The following is a 25,491-nucleotide window of genomic DNA, read 5'->3' as shown; positions in this document are numbered from 1 at the left end:
GCATTGTAAAATGGAAAGTATCATTGAATGGCAAAGTCGCTATAATAGTAACTTTAATGCAAGCTGGTAAGCTTTTAAAGAATGATATAAATCTGGAGCCCATTTCATAAAACTTATTGTAGTAACAATTTGCACTAATAGTTTTAAGCTGCTGAAATAATTCAGTTTGATTGGCTGATATTATAAGAAGTCTTTATGAAACTGGACCGATATTGCTCTCGTGTCTTCTCATTCTCCTCATATTAATGCACACTGCATGGTTCCTTGTGTAAGTCAGTTTAAAAAGAAACATATTAATCTGTCAAATACATTCATCAGGTTGAGATTAAGTCAACTTTTTAATAGACAAGTCCACTATAACAACAAGTTGATTTGAACAAATAATAGAAAATTAGTAAGCATAATGCATTACTTATCATCAGAAACAGATGGAAATCAGAAAATTATCATCCATCAAGATTTGCTTAAAGGACAAGACCCCCTCAACAAAAGTTTGATTTGAATTAAAGAGAAAAATCCAACAAAAATCGGATATAAGATAAGAAAGTTCGGACATTTTAAAGTTTCGCCTGATTTCACAAAACAGTTATATTCACTTCCTGTTTGGTATGGAAATGTGGGGGCTGATAACATCACTCACTCACTATTTCTTATGTATTTTATTATATGAAATATTCCAAGTTTTCGCCGTTTCCTGTGAAACAAGGCTTCATTCCTCCCTGAACATGTGGTATTACAATTGGTTTAACATTTCATGGTTCAGTCAAGTTGGACCTTATTGTCAAATCTATAAAAATTGAAAATATTGTATAATTCAAGCAATAAAAAGCAAAAGAAATATTGAGTGAGGGACATCTTGGACTCTCATTTGCATGTCACTGATTGTCGTAAATTGTCACAACTTTCTTATTTTACATCCGATTTTGATGAAACTTTCAGCCTTATGCTTATTCGATTTTTCTCTATTGATTAGTGGAAGAGCCGTGGTGTAGTGGTTCTGACTCTGGCCTTGTAAACAGAGGGTCGTGTGCTCGAATCCCACCGCGGTCTAGCGTCCTATTGGCAAGGCGTTAATCCACACTTTGCCACTCTCTACCCAGGTGCTAAATGGGTACCCGGTCGGATGCAAAAGATATTGTATGTTTGATTTTGCCAGCGCCATAATGAGGCTGCGATGAATGCAAGGAATGCTCCCCAGGGAGTGGAAATTGTGCACTTTTCGTGCGGGATTGAAATGAATCCAATGACCGGGGTAATAATGTGCTGTAACGCGCTTTGAGCCATTCTGGGAAAAGCGCTCTATAAAAATTGGCTATTATTATTATTATTATTACAATCAACATTCTTCTGGGTAGGACTTGACCTTTAATATCATGAAACAGTTGTATGTATATGGCCATCACAGACGTTATGCATATGATAACTCCAATGATGTTACCTATACTGCATCACGATTTCTATTTTATGAACTATTTCGATCTTTTCTGCTAGCAAAAAGTCCATCCTAACAAGTTTATTTAAATGAATTGAGGAAAAAAAGAACAAGCACAATACATATGCTTCAAATTGCAGTAATTCTTAAGTGAAATCTTGTGTGCATCAATGACTGCTTCACATGTTCAAGGAGGAATCAAATTATGCGGCTGCTGTACTTTGGCAAAAGGAAGCAAGTTACAATTTGTTGTAAATGAGCAATTTGTGTTCATCATTAAAATAGGCGTCAATGCAATTTAACAGCATATTTTCTTCAATATCTTTCCATAAAACGATAATTTCTTCCCCAAATTTTGCCTGAACGTGCAACATACAAAGGGTGTTTCAGAAACAACAATAACTCAAATTTGACTGATGTGTCACTTGCTTCCTTTTGCCAAAGTTTGGCAGCATCGTTAACACTATAATTAGAAAAAAAAGCTTGTAAAGACAATTATTTTTACTCTCATATCATTAAACGCAAAAGAAATTATGAGTGGGTAATATTGTTAGATTCCTACTTTGTATATATTGTGGCAGTTTTTTGTATGAAAATTCACAACGATTCGTAGTCAATAAAAAGTGACGAAACACTAGATGGGATTGAAGGCTGTGATAAATTGATATGCACCCACATAGTCTTGCTGCTCCAGACACATCACCGACATTTAGTGTGCAAGCAAACTATTTATCGGTCTGATGCTAGATTATAGGCTACAGGTACAATGTGAACGGCATGCCTAGTGCTGAATTGCTCCCCAGGAAGTGGAGAATGTGCATATATTGCACGTATTAGTCCAATCCTATGACCAGGGATAAAATATTTTTTGATAAGAAGTCATATAAATGTTTAGCACTAGTTTTATTGTTTATCGCTATCTTCATCATTATCCTTCTGCCCCACAATAATTTTAAACCCTTCTGCTCATTGATAATCATTTCCATATAGCCCTAGAACTATTATTAACCTAGTAATGCAAGGAAATAATCCTGTTTTACACCAGTCTAACCAGTCTAAAGGTGTAGTTGTTAGATACATCATTAAGCACTGTAGAAACTTTCACAACCAAGTTTATTGCACTTACCTTGATGTTATCCGGGGGGGGGGGGCAGTCAAATATATTGCTGTACACACGCGTGACCAAAAAAACTTGTTTAAAGGGGAGTTTTTTCAGTTTTTGACACGGTCCGCGCGTGGACTCGTTAAGGGTATCAAAAACACAGATTTTCAAAAAAGGGGTAGTTTTGAAAGACTGGTCAATGGTAAATCGCAGGGTCAAACGTATTTAGGGTATTTTTTTTTCCAAAGTTTTTTTTTTTAAGACTAGCCAAACGGGTATAGGGTATGTTTTTTATCCCAAGCTTTTTCCCCTGGGTGATATTCTGGCGACAACTTGTTTAGGGGCCAAATGTGTAAATAAAGCCCGCAAAAAACTTGTTTAGGGGGTTATTTTGCACTCAGAGAAAAACTCATTTATGGGATGTTTGGAAATAATTTGGCCACGCGTGTGTACAGCAATACATTTGACTCCCCCCCCCCCCCCCCCCCCGGATGTTACCTTGAAGGCAAGACATCGCCAGTGAGGTGCAATGGGTACAGTGGGTTCCATTGTACCCATTTGTTAACTGAGCAACATAGGCTTACTTCCTAAAAATCTCCTATTTCCTGTTACATTTCCCATAATTTGTACTTCCTATGTGCAGTTGCAAGAAGAAAGAAAAGAAGAGCATCAATTTTGAGCCTCAGGAGATGCTTGAGCATCAGGGCACCACCGCGGATGAAAACGATTACCAGGAGTTTGTCTACACGAACCGCAGCATGGAGGAAGATGAGATGGACAGCACCCCTTCGACGTCCAACCAGGACATCGAACGTGGTGTCCCCGCTGAAGAGGATGAACTCCCGGCCAAGATTGATATCGTGAGCGAGTATAAGTACGAGACGGAACAGTCACCAGATCCTCAAGACGGTCTGGAATTCACCACTTTCAAAGGAGCCGAGGAAACGGATGGTGGTGGTGAAAAGGACGAAGCTGCAGAAGAAGAGACTTTGCTTGTTGATGATAAGGGTGTCAACACAGTAAATGGTGATTTGGCATAAATGCATATTGTAGTTAATTACACCCATTAAGACAAAACAAATGTAGGTTCCAAAGACAAATGTGGTATCTTTGTTTTATCCTGATATAATGTTAATAATACGTTGACTTCTGGATTCTCGGTTCTTAATTTTTTACAAAATATATACAAAGTATCCCACATTGATTATAAAATTACAGTTACAGTAAAATTGATACAAACAAATCCATATAAACAGGTGTTATTTCAAAGTGTTTTACACGTTTCTCTCTTTAGTTTTTACAATGCATACTAATCTTATCAGTGACCAGTGTTAACACACTATATGATAAAATTGTTATTATTTGCATGATATGAATTATAGAACTATTTATCCTCAATTTCTTTTTCATTTTCAACAGTATCTTCTCCAGAGGATATTAGTCAACAACAACCTCAACAAAGTCCTAAAAAAGTTCGTTTCAGCGAAAGTGATGAATGATCGTTTATCTTTTCATATTCTCTTATAAACATGTATATGTTCATGTCAAGATAATCATTTCATCACATTTTCTTCAACTCTTTCTATTTGTGGTAGTTTCATGTATATGTCTAAATCCTAAATGAGACAGACACGTTTGCCTTCTTCCAGTTTGAAAGTTGAGATGCAATTTTTTTCATGAAGGGATCATTTTATCATATACCTTCACTTCTCATAACCTCAGATTGTATCTATGGTAATAATCTGTTATTGAGTAAACTAAACAATCAAAACAGTAAGAGAGATCATTGAATTCTGATGAGGAATAACCTTATTCTTGACATTTTGAAGTTTTTCTTTTATTTATTCAAGGTCTTTTGATTAAGCTTTACCAATAATTCTCAATCTATATATTTTGGTCACATTAGCATTACTTTAATAATATATTTTTACTGCAAATCAATGATATGTTTCCTAACCCTTCCCGGTTTTCCTAGGCATTAGGTGGTTGCTGATGTCTTGGATGTGCAATATATTTGAAATACAGGTTTTTAGCAAAGCTAACATGAGAATCATGGAAAGATAATGGTTGCTGGTATCCTCTTATAGTCTTAAATAACCACTTAGCCCAACTTTCATAGACTGGTGAATGAAAAAAAAAATGCTATAATTGTAAGAAAATTTGCTTCCACCGATTAAATGGCGTATTTTCAGAAGTTTTTAGCGGGAACTTGTAAAAACATTTTTCTTAATTTTTTCATGACATCTTAACCAATGTTGGTTGCTTTTTTTAATCTTACTTTTTCATTATAATGCAAGACAAGTAGAACATATGTAACTGCTTGCTATTCCTTTAAATATATAGAGTTGCTGAATGCTGACATAAGATGTATTGATGAATTAAGAAGGAACCAATATTTTTAGCATTTCCAAGAAAAATGTGGAAAATTTGGAGGATATTAAAAGCAGATGAAAAAAAAAAAAAATGAGAAACTTTTTATTCTAAATTAGAAATAAAGTAGCATTTGACCTATCAGATAACCCTCCGACCAAACCCCTCCCAATTTTTTTATATAAAAAACCTTTTCATACAAGTAAAATATGAAGAATCTGCAGTCTGTCCAAAATATATAAGTCATGGATGACATTTCAATATGAAAATTATGCGAAGTTTGAGAAAACAGATTTTTAATATAAAAAAAAAATATTGCTATTTTATCAAATAGTTGATTGAGATGTTTTCATGCCTGTACAAATAAGGCAGGATATTTCCACTCTAAGGGATACTGTAATTTTATAGTATTGTTTCATTTCTGTCTTTTCATCTATCTTATCACGAGAAATTACAGCAGTGGACTATACCTATCCTTTTCAAGTTGCTTATTCACAATTTCTTTTTCCTTCTGTGGATGGGTTGTGGTCTCTTTGTAGTCTGTTCTAGTTTCATGTTGCATAACTGTATCATTTGGAATACGGTAGTCATCACAATATATTACTTTAAGAGCAATGTTTTACCGTCTTTTTGCCGGGAGCCCCGCTTTTGCGTGGAACCTTCCTTTGCTAGAAGGGTCTTCAAGACTTACTAAATAAGCCCTGATAATCAAAGGCTGCTACACCCCTTTAATGGTTTTAAATGGTTCGCACAAAACCCATTTGCAATAAATTTACAATGATGGGTCAATGGGTCAATTTGTAATTCAACAAATCAGTTGTGTTGCACAAAACATAATATTGCCGGATTACAAATTTCTGGCAGCACTCCCTAATGGTAAAGTCTCGACCTCATGTAAATTGTAGGTAGATCTTTATTGGATCAGGGAGTTTTAAAAGCTCATTCATCCAATATGTTTAATGAGAATGGCTATTCCAAGAACAGTACTACCATATGATAAATGAATTTGCTGCCAGTTGGGCTTATGCATAAATGATTTTAAAATTGTGTACATTTCATTTTGATATATTTGCATTTAATATATTGGAAATGTACATTTTTATTCATTGTATTTTGTACATTTCTATGTAAATGAAGGAACTGATAGCTGCCTAGTAAGATTTTTTATTGTGAAAATTTTATATCATCCTTGTGAAGGATAAAATTCTTAAACATTCATTTATGTTTATGTAGATTTGTAGAGTTTCCTTTCAGGTATCATATTTACACAAGTTGCAGTATTCAAATGGTATACCGGTAGTATGATGTATGTCCTAAACATTCTTATTCTGCCTGTAGAAATTTTAGGATATTGTTTTTGCAAAGGTTTTCTTTTTGTATTATATTTGTAATACTAGTAATTGATGTTGAAAGTATGCCATTCTTGTGAATATCTAAACTTGTCATTATTGACATCTGAATTATTTACGACCCTGGGTTTTTAATTTTCTGCAACATGATATGGGGTACAATTCTATTACCCTCAAAGTTTCAAACTTTGGGAGAAAGATCACTCGTCGACTCATCCCCTAGGTTATGGAACAGCCTTCTTGAAGACATTAAAGGGGAATCCAACCCAAATAAAAACTTGTTCTTATAAGAAAAAGAAAAATCAGACAAGTTGATTGAACAAGAAAGTTATGAATTTTCAAAAGTTGTAAATATTGGTAATCACTATACCCATGGAGACTTCAAATTGACCGCATATGGAATGTCATAGTGATGTAAGGCAAGGACTACTCTTCCATGTACTCCAATACATATTATGGCTAATATGTCATTTTTCCCAAAAGTTTTACTTAAAATTATATTTTTCTTTCATGACGACATAAAACAATATACTACCTGGGCTATATTTAGATTACTGCCCCGGGGGAATGGGTACTTAGGAGAAAACCACAAATCCCTGATAATAAAGTACATGGCCTATGGGAAAGTTGTCCTTGCCCCTTGTCATAATTTATTTACCCAGTTGCCAATTTGAAATCTACATAGTATTAGTGATCTCAATTTTAAAGCAGCTATAACTTTCTTATTGCTTGTCCGATTTCTATCAAACTTTCACCATTCTGTTTAATTTATTTTTCTTCTTCCCAACACAACATTTAATGGCCAAGGCTGGATTCCCCTTTAAAAAAACGTTATACTTCTGAAACTTAAAAAAACACACACCTAAAAACACATTTGTTCAATTCCTTTTAATTTCCTTCAAAATTTCATGAAAAACGCCTTGAGCACTCTATAGAGTTGATTTAGCACGATGCAAGTCCAATTTGTTATTATTATTAGTAGTAGTATTATTATTATTATTACAATTGCTTTTTTCAAAGAGGTGTGATCTCATGATCCAACTTCCAAGGTTCGAAACCAATCTTATATGCACTGATGTCCTTCAGTATCGTATAGAGGGGAGACTACACCAGAAATCACGCTGCATTCCAACATTAGACTCTGGTTGCATCTTTGGTTTCATCATCATGTTAAACTTCCAAATATTTTTTTTTTATCTTTTTTTTTTTTTTTTTGGGGGGGGGCTTAAAATTTCTCTTTGCTCCCCTTGAAAAGTGAGTAAATAAATAAATGAATAATTAAATACCTATATAAATGAAAGCAAGAGAGAAATTCCCAAACCTGATCAGGTTGTGAATAATTCAGTTGTCAATTGTAATATTTTATTTTATGAAAAAATGTAGAAATGTTATGGGTATATTTATCACATTTGGTGCTTCATGTTAATATGTCTTCCATACAAAGCAATGTCTTTGTCTTCCTTACAGACATTAAGTAGAGATATCTAGAGAGTGTAGTAAAGCATTTTAAATGTGTAAATAACAACTTATACTTTCTTTTGGGAGCAAAGTATTAGTCATGAACAAGTTTTTATCAATTTTAATTTCTTTGTATTGTAATTCTAATTATTCAAGATTGTCTATGAATGTTGCCTCTTCCTAAGTGTACAGATTCAATCACTTCATGGTATTTTTGTGTATTTGTTTTTATTTTTCAATCAGTTTTCTATTATTTTTATTTGTTTATTAATCATAAATGTAACCAAGCTCATCATATAAAAGTCACATTGTTTTAAGGTTATCAGGCCATTCAACTTTATGGAAAACTAAAGTGATACAATATATGATAATAGAATCCTGTTTTATAATGAAATAATTTTTTTTCCAGTATTTTTGTGTTATCATCTTTTCATTAATTTGTGTTTTATGGGTTTTAGTGTATGGAGATGTACTACGGTATTATCCCTTTCATCCATTGAATATCCCAAGTGTTAAGTAGTTAACTACTGATTTTCTCATTCATGTGCCCAACATTTGCAGCACTCACAACAAACATCCATATCCTCCCGTGTGCATTCTGACACACACACACACGCATGCACCCACTCAACATTTGCAGCACTCACAAACATCCATATCCTCCCTTGTGCATTCTGACACACACACACGCATGCACCCACTCAACATTTGCAGCACTCACAACAAACATCCATATCCTCCCATATGCATTCTGACACACACACACACACACACGCATGCACCCACTCAACATTTGCAGCACTCACAAACATCCATATCCTCCCGTGTGCATTCTGACACACACACACGCATGCACCCACTCAACATTTGCAGCACTCACAAACATCCATATCCTCCCTTGTGCATTCTGACACACACACACACCCACTCAACATTTGCAGCACTCACAAACATCCATATCCTCCCTTGTGCATTCTGACACACACACACACCAACTCAACATTTGCAGCACTCACAAACATCCATATCCTCTCTTGTGCATTCTGACACACACACATACGCATGCACCCACTCAACATTTGCAGCACTCACAAACATCCATATCCTCCCTTGTGCATTCTGACACACACACGCGCATGCACCCACTCAACATTTGCAGCACTCACAAACATCCATATCCTCCCTTGTGCATTCTGACACACACACGCGCATGCACCCACTCAACATTGCAATTTTGCAGCACTCGCAACAAACATCCACATCCTTGTGCATTCTGACACACACACATTTGCAGTAGTCATGACATACATCCGCACACACCTTCTCTGAAAAACACTCTTAAATATAACATGGAGGAGGCATTTGGGTCCTTTGCTATTGCACTGTAAAATATCTTTATTCATAAATGTTAAATTTAGAAACTCAAAACTCGCATTTATTACACAATTCTGAATAAACTTAATGATCATATGGCACTCCACTGGGGGATCCAGGGGAGGGGGGAACACAGCCGGCCCATGACCCTTTGAGAAGCAAAATTAAAATTTGTAATGTAAAAATTGCAGTATAACAAGTGTGCCCCCATTCCTTTTGAAAGTGAAGACCTCTTTTCTTTGCTTGTCAAAATTTTTCAGGGACGAAATATTAATTTTTGGTTAAAACTATTTATTTTTGCTTGCTTGTCAAATTTTCCTTGGAAAAATGTGCCTTCCCCCTTTTGGAAAATCCTGGATCCGCCCCTGTGGCACTCTAATGTCCATACTTTATCGCATTATTCAAATCTCATTTAAGGGAGGGGATGTTATATTCAAACATTAACAATAACACTTTAGTAAAGCTTTCTTTTTCTATTTTATCCGACGTCCATAATTCAAGGCTGATACAGCATGTCCTTGGAGACCATAATCAAAACAATCTCAAAGTTGGGTGTTGCAAAAAACTTTTAATCAATAGCAATCATTCTTAAGTCCAAAAATCAATCATAATGCTGGACTTTATCAGGAAAATGCCATTGATTGTTGCTCTGTATCTTGCAACAGGAAGTTAAAATTGATCTATCAGTTGCAAATTTTCAGGTGATAATGCCAATGATCGTAATGATCAGAAACAAGTTTCTTGTAACACCTCCCAAAGACATGGTGTACATGGTGTCCATCAACAGAGTAGGGTAGTTAGCGTCCTGTGGCTGAACACTCGGTTTGTTGGCATTCACATCTCTCTATCTCTGGAAGATAACCAACGACTGTGCTGCCGTCTGGACAGGCAAGCTCTATCTCTCTCACTGTGTCACCGAGGACACCCCGGCAGCAGTTGCATGTTTGGTCCACAAAGAGTTGGTTGAGTAGTGTGTCACACTTGGAGGGGCAGAAGCCGTCGCAGGTTGTGACGGGAACGTCCGTGGCGATGCAGCCATCCAGGGTGAAGTTCTGTCGGCGGTGTTTGGTTGTGCACTGGTTGGGCTCTGCAATAGGATTAATAGTAGAGAGAGAGAAAGAGATATGGAAAGAGGGAGACAAAAGAAAAATACATGTAAGAGAAGAGACAAAAAGGGGGAGGGATACAGAAAAGATATAGAATTATATTTTGAGATATAAAGGCAGGGTACAGTGAGAGAGCGATAAACAGGCAAAGAGAAACGGAGAGAAAGCAGAGGTTAGAATTGAATTCATAATGTGCAGGCAAACCATAATAGCATACTAGGCTGCTTCTAATGCAGAAAAAAATCTAAGGCTACAAAGCAATCATTTTCTTCTTGAGGATATTGAAGGCATGAGCAGATTTACATAATATTGCCCTGATATTGGTCTGCCAAACTGACGACCAGGGTCCCGTTCATATAAAGACTTGTTATAATAGCAAATGCACAATTTCTATAACAAATTTACCATCAGCCAATCAGATTGAAGGATTTCAGTAGCTTTTAACTGTTGCTGCAAATTTGTTTTCATAACAATTTTTATGAAACAGGCACCTAAACAGCAAAATGATCACTCTTTCATGCAGTCAGAACAATACATATAAAAATATCTTGTATCTGTGAAAAAACTTTGGTGATTTGACGGGACAAGGAGCACAGGCACGCAAATTGACAGAGAATAAAAAAACCTCTTGTTGTTTTTATGATCATAAGACCTTGAAAGAAATTAACGGAACATCGTCTTCTAATATTGTTCGTGAAATTTCCAGTAAGAAAAGCTTGGATCATATGAGTACAAAAAAGATGCAGGGCTCCGTAACACAAAGATTAGCGAGTCAATCGCTAAATGAAGTGACCAATCAATGTTACATGCGTATTAGGTTTAAAATACTGACAAGGGACCAATCAGTGCGGTTCTTTCATATTTGCAATTCATCACAAATCTACGGAGCCAAGATGATTTATGGATGGTTTATGGAGAGAGTTGAACAAGTATGCACTTACCAGACACTTTCCTGCAAACAGGACAGCATTCACCTTCTTCAGTAACGGCGATATATCCCTACAGAAGACAAAAGATAGAAAGGGCAAGGGGAAAAAATTCATTTTATAGACTATATAAAATAATCGTGAAAATGAGACAGTGAAAGAAATTGAATTGACCTATTGTTGCCTTTATCATACATGAAGCTATTGTATTGTAGTTTTTATGTAGAAAATCACAAATTTATATGTACATATAGAGCTCATATATGTAATCAATTTTCACTTCATGATTTTACATCTTCCTGTGCTAATATGCTTGAGGAGTTTTACAGATGCAAATGATCAAACAATGAATGAAGGTGATCTCATTTGTCAGGAAAACGCCAATTTTAACAAAGAAACTTAATACAATATTCTACTTCAGCATACTTCTTGTGATAGAAAGAAAGAAATATAGAACGGGGGAGATTAATATGAAGGAAATAAAAGGAGAGAGAGGAACAGTGAAGGAGGAGAAAGAGATCCTACCTCTTCACATTCAACTGGCTCGCATTCCGTCTTGCAGACCACGGCCCCGTTCTCACACAGGCACGTCTCGCATTGCCCCCTCTGCCAGACCTCGCCCGCACCCCTCATTGCCCCCTCATCGTCCACGCACTGGCAAGAAGACGGGAGAACGCACTCGTAGTCATGGTTACGGTAGTAGCCTGGCTCGCAGACGCAGGTTTCTTCATCTTGATGTGATGGCACTGAGCAGGAAGAGTTGAGCTGGAAGGTAGCCACATTGCTCAGGTCTGTACAGGTCACCATCGAGCAGTTGGATGCTGGAGTGGACCATACTTCATTCTCCCCGCATGCTGTGAGGAAAAAAAAAGGTACCAAACAAACCATTTGATGATAAAGCAATTACTGTTCTTAAAGGTATTGTTTAACTTCGTGAGCAGCCAATTAAAAAAATTCTCAAACCAAGATGAAACATGTGTACAAGTGCATGTATTAGAACTAATAAACCCTGAAAACAACCATTATTGAGAATGAAAAGCTAAAACTACAAGGCAAAATAGTACACATAAGTGTATGGGATGAAATTAAGATGGTATTTTCGGTCACTTTATATTTCAATTTTTGAAGCACTAATTATTTTCGAATGCAATTTTTTCTGGGCTTCATTTTTGTAACATATCACAGAAACAGGTGACACGTGTGACCTTCTAGCTCAGATTTTTTAAAAGTCAAACCAATGTTAACCAATCACTTTAATGGTGATGCTGCATAAAATGTAAGTTATTGGTAACTTTCACTTAATCTTTGGCTTTAATATGCTATGGAGTAATGTACCCAAAACAGAAGTTGCCAAGATGACTGTTGACAAATTAGGCACTAAACAAACCACATGATCAAGCAGTTTCTGTTCTCAAGGGCCATATTGCATTGAATTTAAATCAATGGCAACTTTCACAGAATCCTTGGTTTCAATCGAGTAATATAACCAATGATGACAAAGTTTAAAATTGTTTCACGAAAAAAAGCACCAAATGTACCACCCTGTGATTGGAATTCACTGTTCCCCAGATCCATTTATTGCACTGAACTAACAAATACACAGTGCATAATAGTAGGAAGTTTTTCATAAAGCTTCATTTCAATGATTAATATACAGTAGATGACACATCAAGAGTATGACCTGGGCCCCGTCGTACAAAGAGTTACGATTGATCCGATCAATCTCAAGTATATGGAAATCCATCAATGTCATAATTTTTTCTTTAGGAAATTTGCACAATGTCCTTTGAAAACAAAGAGAAGCATACGGAATTGTCAGGAAAACAGTGACTGTATGAATATACATATCTAGAAAATATTTTGAACAGAGATTTACTTTAGATGTTGACATTGCTGGCTTTCCATAGTTGTGTCGATTGGATCAATCGCAACTCTTTGTAAGATGGGCCCCAGACCAATACAGTGATGCATAATACACCACAAGCACCTGGGAATCTAATTTAAATTTTTAGTCAAACTTAAAACTTTGTGAAACACCCAAGGGGCCCTGTTTAATACATAAAATTTGTTATAATAACTGATTTGCAATAACAGTTAAAAGCCACTGAAATCATTCAAATTGATTGGCTGATAGTAATCTTGTATTAGAAATTATGCAATTGTTATCATAACATGTCTTTGTAAAACGAGACCTTGGCCCTGCCTTACAAAGAGTTTTGATTGATCCAATCAATCGCAACTATGGACGGCCAGCAACGTCTACATGTATCATGCAAGTTTGTTAAAGATATTTTTTAACTATGATGTATATTCATGCATTGATTGTTTTCTTGAAAATTCACTGTGCTTCTCTTTGTTTAAAAAAGGACATTGTGCCAATCTCCTATAGAAAAAATTATGACACTGATGGATTTCCATAGAGTTACGATTGATTTCATCAATCGTAACTCTTTGTAAGATGGGCCCCAGAAATACCAAATGAGTTTAAAACAATCTAGAAAAAGTATGGACACTCACGACAGCTTCCTGAGTCACAATCAGCAAACTCAATGTTTTCTCCCTCACATTCCAATCCTCCGTAAGCTGCCGGTGGGTTGTCTGGAGTCCGCTCCCTGTAGATGCCGTTGGTCACATGACCACAAGTCTGCGGACATTCTGACCAGTCAGACCACTCGCTCCATCCACAGTTTACTGGTTATGGGATAAAAAAATGGAACATGTATTGAAATCTGAACTATAAACATGTATATGTACGAGTAAGTATTCAATTTCCTTGGTAAGATATAATTGATTTTTTACCTATGCAAATTTTAATATACTTAAAATAACTGTCTAGTTGTGCTAAAATAATTTAATCCACATCATCTAATCATTTTGAAATATATTTAACCCAAACAGTCACAAGTGAGAAAAACTAGAAATACATCCTTCAATATCTATCAATCAAGTAAACAAATGAATATCTCATAGACCACAACCAGACATACTAACCACTGTTCATACACATCCCAACACACATATGCATTATTAAATGGATATATATGACATGATCATTACCTGCGCAATCAGCTTCTGTGCAAACATATGATCCACCTTGGCAAGTGCTGAAAGGCAACAGATTGGACAGAAATTATTTTAAACTAGATAGAAATGCTAATTGTTCACTCATTTTTTTACCTTTGAAACAGCTGCACATACTAATCTGTAAATCCATAATCTTTTATCATGAAACAAAATAAATACACAGAGGAGATATAAACCTCTCATTGTCATATTTGGATAACATGAAAATGAATCGGTTGTCTTGATGGAATAGGGTTGGAAAAAAAACCTGATACTGCCACACCAAAATATTTGTTAAACCAAAGAAACCCTCACTTCACTTGACTCTGATACTTATCCTTTTGCTTATCCCAATATCATTCTGAGCCCCAACACCTATCAAAACCCTAATCTACAGAAATTGAAATAGAAGAGCGATTGTCACAGCAGCAAATGCTTAGGGCCCCATCATACAAAGAGTTACGATTAATCCGATCAACCTCAACTTTATGGAAATCCATCAATGTAATGATTTTTTCTACAGGAAATTTGCACAATGACCTTTGTAAACAAAGAGAAGCACACTTAATTTTCAAGAAAACTATGAATGTATGAATATACATCATATCTAGAAATATTTTTAACAAACACGCATTTAGATGTTGATGTTGCTGGCTTTCCATAGTGGTGGTTGATTGGATCAATCGCAACTCTTTGTAAGATGGGGCCCAGGTCACCCTTATGGACATACCAGTTATTGCATTCTCTGGTAACCACCGCTCCAGGGGGATACTCAACCATCCCATCAAGACTAATTGATGTTATGGATCCATCAGGAAGTACAACTTCGGCTAGGTCACTGATGTGAGCAGCATCAAGGAGACATCGGCAATCACTCTGCTCTACACAGCGGCCATCTTGAAGTACCTGGTTAATTGAAAATTAAACATGAATTAAGCATACCGATAAATAAATGCAGGTTATTAGAAATTCAAATGCAATCTTGGTTAATGTATCTCAACAAAAGGTCAGGTCAATGTCTTTGCCACATACAAGACGTCCTACATGTAGCTGTTGCAAGCAGTAATTAAAGGATTGGAAGGAAAAAAGACTTACCAGTCTTCCTCTGAAAATCTGTGGCTCAGATTTTTATCATGATTCCTAAATGCACGTTTTTGTAAACACCACTGCATGATGAGGAAGCGATCACTGAATTAGAAAGCTTTTGATCTTTAGTGTCTGATCTAGTGCCTTAACCTATTACCTACTGGAATCTGAGGGTCCTTATACAATAACCTATGGCTATCAAATAATTCAGTAGGGAGCAGGTACTTTAGCAGGAATCCTGCTCAGCTTCTACTCCTTGCTAATACTCCAGTTCTGCATAGACAAACCAATAGTGAATGTTGGAAAGCATCAGTACATAATGGGTGGGAAGTAGGTTTTCCAACATTCACCATTGGTATGTCTATGCAGAAATAGAGTATAAGCAAAGAATAGAAGCTGAGCAGGAATCCTGCTAAAATGTGGCTTGCCTAAAGCTGGAGAATATATGTCTTTCTTTAGTGTTGTTTTGATCTTTAAAGAAGTATGTGGTTCATACCTGGTTACCAGGACAAGCACATCCAGCAGTGCAGTTTTCCAGGAGACATTCCGTTCCTTTCTGGATATCAGAACAGGTGAGAGGGCACCTGTTAGCGCAATCACTGGCGACCAAGTCACCCTCACATACAGCTATATAAAAGAGATAGAATGGGATGAGTAATGAAGTTGCATCTTAATAATAAATTAAACTAAAGACATGAGAGACTTGTCATAATTAGCATAGCTGTAACTATTGGTAATCATAGATCTTTTACATTTTCAGATATTTTTAATCACCATCATTATCATCATCATCATCATCATCAACATCAACATCATCATCACCATCAAAGTATGAAAAATATGTGTTTTGCCTGTCTACACTAGTACTCCAAGGGAAATATATGTGCCAAGTCTCAATGGCAGTGGGCAAAAACTGAGGAAGTACATGTAGTTTGCTCTACAAGATTTTCAAATGTATTGCCATGATATGCCATTACCTGACAGTACCTGGCACAGAAAAGACATGTCTCATAGGATTTCACTCCACGACCGATGTGTGGGTCAGGTCACAGGAGCATTTCATAGACGCCAAGGAAATAGTTGGATCTAGAAGATTTGAATCAGCCCGACCAACATCCCACCCAACCATAGACTGATTCCTACACATCCCCATCAAACTTAATTTGGAAAGAGTATAAACATGTTATACTTACGCCCACAAGGCTCCATGTTGCATCCTTTAGATTCCAGAAGGGATCCATTACATGGGATACCTCCATATGCAGCAGGCACAGTGATGTTACGATGGCGCCTCGTAGTACCTCCGTCACAGAGGGCGCTACAGTTAGTCCAATCGGTCCATTCACCAAGCACACAGTCAACTGTAGAGCAAGAAGAATGGGGAAGGTGTATAGCATAACTGAAAATAAACTTCACAGCCTGATAAGGATGCAATACTTACTTTATAACCGCCAGGGGCAGTGGTTGTGGGTGTGTTTTAGCTTCGGAAAATTTGCCAAAGAATGGCTCTTTTCATAAAAACAATAAGGGCCACTTTTCATGAAGATGCCGTTTAGACCTTGTTTACTGCCAACCAGCATATAACCTGCACACATACCTATTATTGTTAGTTTGCTCTGAACATAAGTATCTAATTACAATGAAAAGTGCACTATATATCGATAATTATGATGATAGATTAATATTCAACATTTATAGCACTTTATAAAATATTTCTATGTTCTGCATACTATAACTCTAGCTTTAGCACGGCTACTCTGATCAGGCACTCAGGCATTCAAGGAATTCCATCCTACTGGGTAACCATTTACTGCCCTCGGGTATTATCATCATTATTGTCAATAGAATATTGCTAAAATCCCTGTGACTTACCTGGGCATGGGTGTACATTGCAGGCAACGGTTTCCGTATCTGGTCCTTGACATTCCTCTCCACCATACTGTGGTTCTGGACACCCACACACCCTGCTACGGTTGTGGTATCCACCGGCGCAAGGTGCTGTGCAGTCACTCCATGGCTCCCACCCACACCACTCACCATCAGCTGTTAAATATTTGAACAGGGACACATTCACTACAGACCCAAAGGCCCGAATTCACAAAGGTGGTTTTGAAAACCCACGGTTGAGTCCATGGTTTATGCAGATTTCCTGTATAAATTAAGCTTATTTTACCGCGTATGTTGAAAAATGTCCAATGCTGATGCGCGCTTTTGCCACAGTGCGCCAAATTGATGCCTGTTGCCGTGGTTATACAGGATATTTTATTCATGAGTCCACTGTTTTGAATAACAAGTCCACTCTTCAAAAAGTGGACTCATTAATAATATAGCGTATCTAACCATGGTAACAGGCGTCAATTTGGCGCACTGTGACAAAAGCGCATCAACATTGGACATTGTTTATACACGCGCCCGATACGCGCTTAATTAAGCGTAATCTATACAGGAAATCTGCATAAACCATGGATTCAACCGTGGGTTTTCAAAACCACCTTTGTGATTTCGGGCCGAAATGTTTGCTGAGCAAAATTTTTCTACATAACACTCACTTCATAATTTCAAGTAACCTCTCAGAGAACATGATGCAAAAGATTGTCATCAATAATATTTATTCCAGGACACCCAATAATTTTTTTTTCAAATCATGAGTTTATCTGTTATGACTCATCGTCTTTCACCAATCATGCATTTAAAAATGATTTCTACATGCAAATGGTGAATGTCCAGTACGTAGGTCTCATTCAACAGTACACATAATATTGTTCTGACATTCTGATATTCTTCAACACAAACCAATCCAGTCTTTTCCTTTGATTTTCACTAACGACAGTTATGAGCTCCCAAAGTTCTTGCTGACATCATCAGTCAGTGACATTCACTACTAAACACACACACTATACGATTATCAAATAATATCATAACAGTGATGCCATACATTGGATTTGACTTAATGTTCAAAGAGTGAATGACAATGCAACTTCCCAGAGGCACTCACTTGGACAAGGGTCCGTATTACAATCCTCCACCTCGATGGCATCACCCTCGCATCCCAGTCCTCCATTGCTAGGAGCAGGCATGGAGCAGGACCTGGTCCTCACCGTGACACCATTGGCACAGGTTGCATTGCAGGTGGACCAAGGAGACCATTGAGACCAGTTCCCATCGCAGGTATTGTTGGTGCACATGACGGTTCCATCTTTACAGGTGCTGAAAAGGAGAGTTAGGAGCATTAGGTACCTTGCCATGGTCACATCCATGGCCTTGTCACATGGAGAAAGTTAACTCTTAACATGCCAGATGAATTGCAGATGTATGGGATTTATGTTCATTGTGCAGAGGGTCATGTGGACATGTTAAGAATTAACCCTGCCTTCCTGACCTCCCAACAATTTTTCCTTGGAGATATACATGTAGGAAGAATTAAAGGAAAGGAGCTGTGCAGGATTCCTGCTTAAGGCTGACTTTGAAAGAAGCTCAGGCTTTCCTTAAGGAACCGAAATATTTTGGCAGGTCTGGTTGAGAGTGTGAGTGTCATTGATTAGAACCTTGAAATTCACAATTTCTCTTCTGGGTAAAAAGTACGTACCAATTATTACAGAGGTCTTGTGAGACTAGATCGCCACTGTCATAGGTGGTTCCACCCACAGTGCAGTTGGTAGGGCAAGGGTCAAGGTCACAGGTCACTTCCTCTGAGGCAGGTCCTTCACACTCTGCACCACCATGCTGTGCTGAAGGATTGTTAGGAGATCTGAGGATATTTCATAACAAGTTTGACAAAATCATACATAAATTCCAAGGTGTGAGTGGTATAGCGCACTATGATTGTTATTATCTCAACCATCATAATAATATGACTATCATTCCCATCACAATCATTATGATCACCATCTTCATCATCATTAAAATTGTTATGTTGATCATTATAATTGACATTTTCCTTATCATCACTCTTATCACAATCAATCACCAACATAATCTTTGCCTTCATCACCATCATTATGTTCATCACAATCATTGTCATAATTTTCATCATCATCTACATCTTTCCCATTACAATCGCCACCATTGTCATTATTAACATTATCATCACCAATAACATCACAACTTTGAACTTCTTATGTATTAGCACAACAACCAATGTTTTTAGAATAGAGGCAGCCACCATCATGATCATCAACCTTATATCGACTAAACTACACAAAAGTTCTTATAAATGGGAAAATTGCAATGGCTAATCAAGATCATTATATATATGTTATATATATGTTCATTAAAAAAAAAGAATTCTGACCAACAACTAATCTAAGAATCTTGTTTCAAGTTCACTCTTGATCACATACTTCAATGTACAGGGCCCATAAATCATTGGTGTGATCAACTACATCATCATCTTGTTCACATGGTTACCTAAATCTGGTCTTGGTCCCATCACCACAAGCGGCAGAACATCCAGTCCAGCTAGACCAGCTACTCCAGCTACAGTTCACAGGACAAGCCTCCTCACTGAAAGTCACTACTCCATTCACACAAGAGCTGTGGAAAAGAAAGTACTGTTCTTTGACCTGTTGACTACTGAATTCTGTAATTTACAAAGGTTTTGTACAGGCACACTCAGTTCCGGAAGGGAATGAGTTAACACACTAAATCTAATTCCTGCAGGCTTAAAGGGACATTTAGTTTCAATAAGCATAGGATTAACCTGTGACTACAGAATTCTGTAATACCCATGGGATTTGTACAGGGATACATTGTTCCAGTAGGCAACAGGTTAACTGTTGTAATTAAAACTACAGCCTGATTGTCCAAAATTAGACTGGTGTAATTTAAATAGGTTTGATTATTAGAAAGTCTAAAATTTACTCAGATTATGAAAGAATGAAATGAAAATATTCATGATAAAGGGATGAAGTTCTTTTCAGACCAAGACTAACTACCTCCTGATCCCTCCTCTGATTTATTAAAAATTGAATTGGAACCTACCAATTCCTACAGTCTTCAGTGAAGCTGGAACCCGGAGGATACGAGTCCCCATACTCATCAAGGCAATCACACTGCTCCCGAGGTACGCACTCTCCCCCTTGCTCCAGGGTGCCATTGGGGCAGCGACACCCGGCAACGCACCCTTCTTCCTCCACACAGGTGAGTCCAACCTGGAGGTCAGCACAGGTGGAGGGGCATTTGGTGGCACAGGTGGTGTAGACACGCCCCCCTTCACATTCATTCTCTGTAAATGAGGGGAAAGGAAAGGTGAGTAATAGAGTGTTTCATGAAGCATATACATGTAGACAGTGATTTGTACTGACTATTTTGTTCTGAGCCAATCAGATGTAAGGATTTCAGTAGCTTATAAAAGACTGCAGCTTGTTTGATGAAATGCTCCCAAAGAACTAAATCAGGGGAGCGTTTCATCAACATTTTTGTCTTCGACAAATTGTCAGATCTGACTACTTTTCTTGATTTTGATTGGCTGAGAAGCACTGTTACTATGGTAAATGTCTGATAAATTGGGACTTTTCGGATAAAGTGTCTGAGAAATCGTTTCATGAAATGCTCACTTGAGGCTCAGGTGATCTTATTGAATGATAATATCATCCACTTCAATAAGCATTGAAAAAAAGATCAATATTTATATTTTGGTGCTGTACTGATGCAACAGACTTGAAATCCAGTGATGAAAATATTTTGCAAACCCACACTTTCCTTTAACATGTGCACATATTGGAACTATTAATGTCTATAGCACTTTGCTGGAGGGCATAAAGTTAACGCCAGGAATTGAACCCCAGACTTTCATGTGTGTATACTGTAGTTGGAGCCCGAGGCACTCAGCCACAGCAACTCCACTCCAGTACTTTTCTTTTAAAAAATCCTATGAAAGCAGTTCATGAATGCTCAAATTTGTTAAAACTAGAAGTATCCTCTTACATAATTCCAATACCTTTCACACATCTTCCAGGGTGAATAAATTGCTGATTCAAAAAAGAAAATCCTATGTTTACATCATCACTGATAGAATTATAGGTAAATCTTACCACATTCTTGAGGGTTGCAAGCTGTTGTTTGGATGGCTTCACCAACACAGGGTACACCTCCATTCTTTGGTGCAGGATTGGAACAGTTCCGATAGCGGAAGGCAGTGCCCCCGTTGCAAGTCTTATCACACGTCGTCCATTCAGTCCATGGAGACCAGTTTCCATCGGCTAGTATAGTAGGAAAATAGAAAAAAATATTGTTGATTAGGCCTTCTAATAGGATATAAGAGCAGGAGTGTACATAATTTCAAAGACTGATGGACATATGAACATGTCCATTCAAGCATGCATGTATCTTTTCTTTGATTTAACAATAACAAGGTATGTCTGCACACTCATCCATTTTTGGACAAACATAAAAGTTTTTGTCACAGAAGTCAATAATTTGAGCCTGGTGTATAAATTGTATGATATCAAACAATATCTAATTATTTTGATAACAAACATTAATGAATATCGGTCTCTGCACAACAGATGGTAATATTGTGTCTTGTACATCTTGATTTATGAGAACTGCAGGCCTACCAATCTGTAAACATACAAAATAGGAGTGATTCATTTAAAATTTAGGAGTCACAGCATATTTCCCATAGATGACTGTACATAATATATGGACAAGAAAAGGAGTTTTCTTTCCCTATGATATAATGTATATAAAAAATTACAAAAAAGGAGTGTAGTTGGGAGGCCTGGAACTGTGTGATATGTGAATCTGCAAACAAGGGGCACTGTGCAGACTTGAGACACCACATCATCAGCCCATACAATAATTCAAAAATAAATTTGTGATATGTAGGCCACCTTCTTCAGAACTTACTTGGGCAAGCAGCTGTGTTGCAGTACTCTTCTTGATGAGAATCTGAAACCTCATTGCCACAGTAGCTATTTGCAGCAGACCTGTCCCTGTACTTGGTCCCAACACCACATGTCACTGTACATGTAGACCAGTCACTCCAAGGGTTCCAGGAACAACTTGGTCCTGTAAATCACATGACAAAGTATCAGAGACACAATCACAATGGATGCATTTATCTCTTTTTTTTTTTTAATAAATGTAGTGTAAATTAGCTGTAGCAATTGTCAAAGGTCTAATTCCTTAATTGGACTGGTCCTGACACAACATGAACCCAGGTACTCTATCTTATCTGCCATTTAGGCCACATTTAGAATTTTAGAAAAACAATAATTTGTGCACTAATTTATGCATTGTTCTTCAATAGAATTAGCTATATAAACAGATTCTGCTCAAAATTATAAATCTTTCCATTAGTGATTAGACTAAATATGCACGTAGACCGGTCACACCATCGAAAGGATCCAGGAACAGCTTGCAATGTCTGAGTCAAGCTATGAAGCATATATGGAGGTATTGTTTAATGTAATAATGTATTATATTGTAGCTTAATATTCTTTGAAATTGTAACAAATAACACTTTCACTTCAAGCAATCTATTTCAAATAGCTACAGACCTCCTTCAGTCTATAAAAACCATGGGTTTATAAATTCTAGAAGGCTGTCCTATTATCACTTTCAATGCAGGGAAAGTACTTTATTTCCCCTTAATATAAGAATAGTTTAAAAAAATATAACGTAGGTATTGTGTCTCACCAGTAGTAGATTCTGTGGTATACAAGGATGTTGTTTCCATAGTAGTAGTTGGTAATGTTGTGGTAGTACCTGTATTTTACACAAGTGAGAAAAATTATTGTATAAACTTCTAGTTTGTCAATATAGAATAAGTAAAATCAAACATACACAGGCAGGCAAGATATGTTTAGTAAAAACAAACTCTTAGCCCTCCATAATGCATATTGCAAAGTTCAATCAGTTGGACCATCTTAAAGATTATTTAGCCACTGCAGAAATAGATGGTCAACTAAAATAATCTCATGTAATGAATACCCTTTTAAGTAATAAAACAAAAAAATGTTCAGCAACAAATGATGTATGTACGAGATGTGGTGCACACAATGTAAGATTAGAAAAGATGTCTGGTCAATACTGACACTAGCTCTTATGTTCATGCAGAATGTCAACCAGAGAAACCAGAAGCAAGCCATCTTGGATGATGGTGGTAGCCCAAATCAGGGAAACAGTTAAAGACGTGGGTGTATTTCGTCACGTAGGGACAAAAGAAAATGATGTTGTGAATCTATGGACAAACATACCACACATGGCCTCATCTGAACAGTCGGCACAGTCACAAGTTCCTTGGCAAACCATGTCCCCAGGCAAACATGCTCCATCATTACAGGTAAACTCATCATTGAAGCATTGCCGTGTGGTGACAACTGGTACTGTTGGGGTGGGGCCTGTAAAGGAAGGGTAGTTATGTTGTATTACTGTTTAGCAAATTCATCAGAGACTTCTGATTGAGACTAATTCAGATCTTTAGACACCATCCTGCTCCTAACACTATCAACTCCAGAAGAAATAAATCTACTACTCTTAGCACCATTCCACATCTAACACATTCATGTTCATATAATACTATCTAAATCCTGACACCAAACTCCAGACACCATCTCACACTAAACACCTTCCAATCCCTGATGATATCTGCTAGGAAAATTGGCTTTTTGATAACATTATCCCACTCTAACACCATCCAACTACAGACATCCTCCAACTTCAGATACCATCAAAGTCAAGACTGATTTGATTATTTACAGAATAAATCAATGTGTCTCTCTGTTATTGCTTACATCAATCCTTGTATCCCTACTTTTATCATATTTTTACATTTTCCTCTTAACCCATTGAATACTAAATTTTGTAATTCCCATAAACTTTACATAGGTATCAATTGGTTCCTGTTGGCAATGGGTTAATGGATAAGATTGGTACCATCAATAATCTTACCTTCTAGCTCACATCCAATGAGTTCCAGCCTCATGGTGGGATGGTTGTTATACTCTAGAGCGTAGATGCGAATGTAACGTCCCACAAGACTGACTGGGAACAGTATTTCATTTTCAGAATCAGCATCAGAACTTCCAGGGAATATCTGAACAGGCAGAAACAGAAAAAGAGACATAGTGTAATCAAGCCTCGTCCAAGACTCCAGGATAAAATCTTGCTACACACTCCACATATCTTGACCCCAACTATGTACATTGTAACTGCACTAATGATTGTACATCAAAGGTGGAAAGGACCATCAAGTATTTTGAACTGGACTGGATCTTCACATGGACAGAACAAACCTGCCTAAAAACATAGGATAGAGCTTTTTCTTTGGTAGTTCAACATCCTTGGACTTTTCTAATCATCCAACTTTGTAACAACCTTGAGACCTTCATATATGAACTATAACACCTTTCTTTCCTGCAAACTGTGCGAATGTTTGAGATATTGTTGGAACCAGTTTGAATGTTTCTTACAAATAATGGTTCTAAAAAAATATGTTCATCATCATCATCATCATCATCTTCTTCTTTTTAGCATTACAGTCTTATTTTGTGGGATATATTCAACAACCAAGACAAAAATATCAGAGGATTTATTTACCCATTTCAAACAGATTTGGTGTAAACTATATAATTACCTTAATCACTTCCCACAAATACAAAAAAGAATATTGTAAATGCTTACCTTAATGTTTCCATTTGGTTCTGTGACATTCAAAAAGTTGCTCTCATCAAGACTGAAAGCCACTGCAAACGTCTTGACGAATTCATCCCCGTCCTGTCCACCTCCTTGAAGGACCACTCCTGAAACCTGCTTTATCTGCTTGAGGTCAAAGGTCACATATGGCAAGGTGTCAGCAGCATCAGGCGACCAACCCACGTATCCATTTGAGTTTGGTCCACTGTTCAGACGGATGTTATCCAAGGAGCTTGTGTCCCGCACTGAAGTGGCATTGATGTCCTCAAGTTCTATGGTTCCACTTTCAAGTCCCAGTGGCTCATGACAGCTGGAAGAAACTACTAATGAAAGAAAAAATGATGAGATAAATATCTGTTTTTTATGGGAAAGAGTAGTTTCACAAAGATTGAAGTCTTTAAAAAAAAAAATAACATTTAAATTCCAAGTTGCATATAGTATCATGAAATAACATTGAATTGGTCAAATCACGTTCATGGGACATGACCAACTGCATAACAATCATGTAGGGATTCGCACTGCAGCATGACCTTTAGTCCAACTTCATTCTATATGAAGCACCCTCAGATTTTTTCATGAAATTAAT

At 37.0% G+C, this 25,491-nt stretch overlaps 2 protein-coding genes across 2 annotated transcripts in view; one reads left to right on the top strand and one right to left on the bottom strand.

The window, feature by feature from the left end:
- The window catches only part of LOC129274319 (mucin-17-like), a 47,575-nt gene extending 42,591 nt beyond the window's left edge, over positions 1 to 4,984 (top strand). The window contains exons 40-41 of the mRNA XM_064108454.1: positions 3,178 to 3,560; positions 3,954 to 4,984. Of these exons, the coding sequence (XP_063964524.1) occupies positions 3,178 to 3,560; positions 3,954 to 4,033 (463 nt within the window). The 3' untranslated portion in view covers positions 4,034 to 4,984. The remainder of the gene's footprint in view (positions 1 to 3,177; positions 3,561 to 3,953) is intronic.
- Positions 4,985 to 9,079: 4,095 nt separating this feature from the next.
- LOC129274321 (mucin-2-like) overlaps positions 9,080 to 25,491 on the bottom strand; it is a 55,742-nt gene continuing 39,330 nt past the window's right edge. Inside the window, exons 28-46 of the mRNA XM_064108450.1 lie at positions 24,894 to 25,228; positions 24,162 to 24,306; positions 23,468 to 23,611; positions 22,908 to 22,976; positions 22,116 to 22,277; positions 21,299 to 21,466; positions 20,247 to 20,490; positions 19,674 to 19,799; positions 18,853 to 19,014; positions 18,262 to 18,473; positions 17,139 to 17,309; positions 16,460 to 16,627; positions 15,763 to 15,893; positions 14,911 to 15,086; positions 14,175 to 14,221; positions 13,635 to 13,808; positions 11,643 to 11,971; positions 11,133 to 11,190; positions 9,080 to 10,172 (exon numbers count right to left, since the gene is read on the bottom strand). Of these exons, the coding sequence (XP_063964520.1) occupies positions 9,883 to 10,172; positions 11,133 to 11,190; positions 11,643 to 11,971; positions 13,635 to 13,808; positions 14,175 to 14,221; positions 14,911 to 15,086; positions 15,763 to 15,893; positions 16,460 to 16,627; positions 17,139 to 17,309; positions 18,262 to 18,473; positions 18,853 to 19,014; positions 19,674 to 19,799; positions 20,247 to 20,490; positions 21,299 to 21,466; positions 22,116 to 22,277; positions 22,908 to 22,976; positions 23,468 to 23,611; positions 24,162 to 24,306; positions 24,894 to 25,228 (3,311 nt within the window). The 3' untranslated portion in view covers positions 9,080 to 9,882. The remainder of the gene's footprint in view (positions 10,173 to 11,132; positions 11,191 to 11,642; positions 11,972 to 13,634; positions 13,809 to 14,174; positions 14,222 to 14,910; positions 15,087 to 15,762; positions 15,894 to 16,459; positions 16,628 to 17,138; positions 17,310 to 18,261; positions 18,474 to 18,852; positions 19,015 to 19,673; positions 19,800 to 20,246; positions 20,491 to 21,298; positions 21,467 to 22,115; positions 22,278 to 22,907; positions 22,977 to 23,467; positions 23,612 to 24,161; positions 24,307 to 24,893; positions 25,229 to 25,491) is intronic.

This window comes from Lytechinus pictus, chromosome 13 (assembly GCF_037042905.1).
Source record: "Lytechinus pictus isolate F3 Inbred chromosome 13, Lp3.0, whole genome shotgun sequence".
Classification (NCBI taxonomy): Eukaryota; Metazoa; Echinodermata; class Echinoidea; order Temnopleuroida; family Toxopneustidae; genus Lytechinus; species Lytechinus pictus.
Note: the sequence above shows the minus strand (reverse complement) of the source record. Positions and strands in the feature narration are given on the sequence as shown.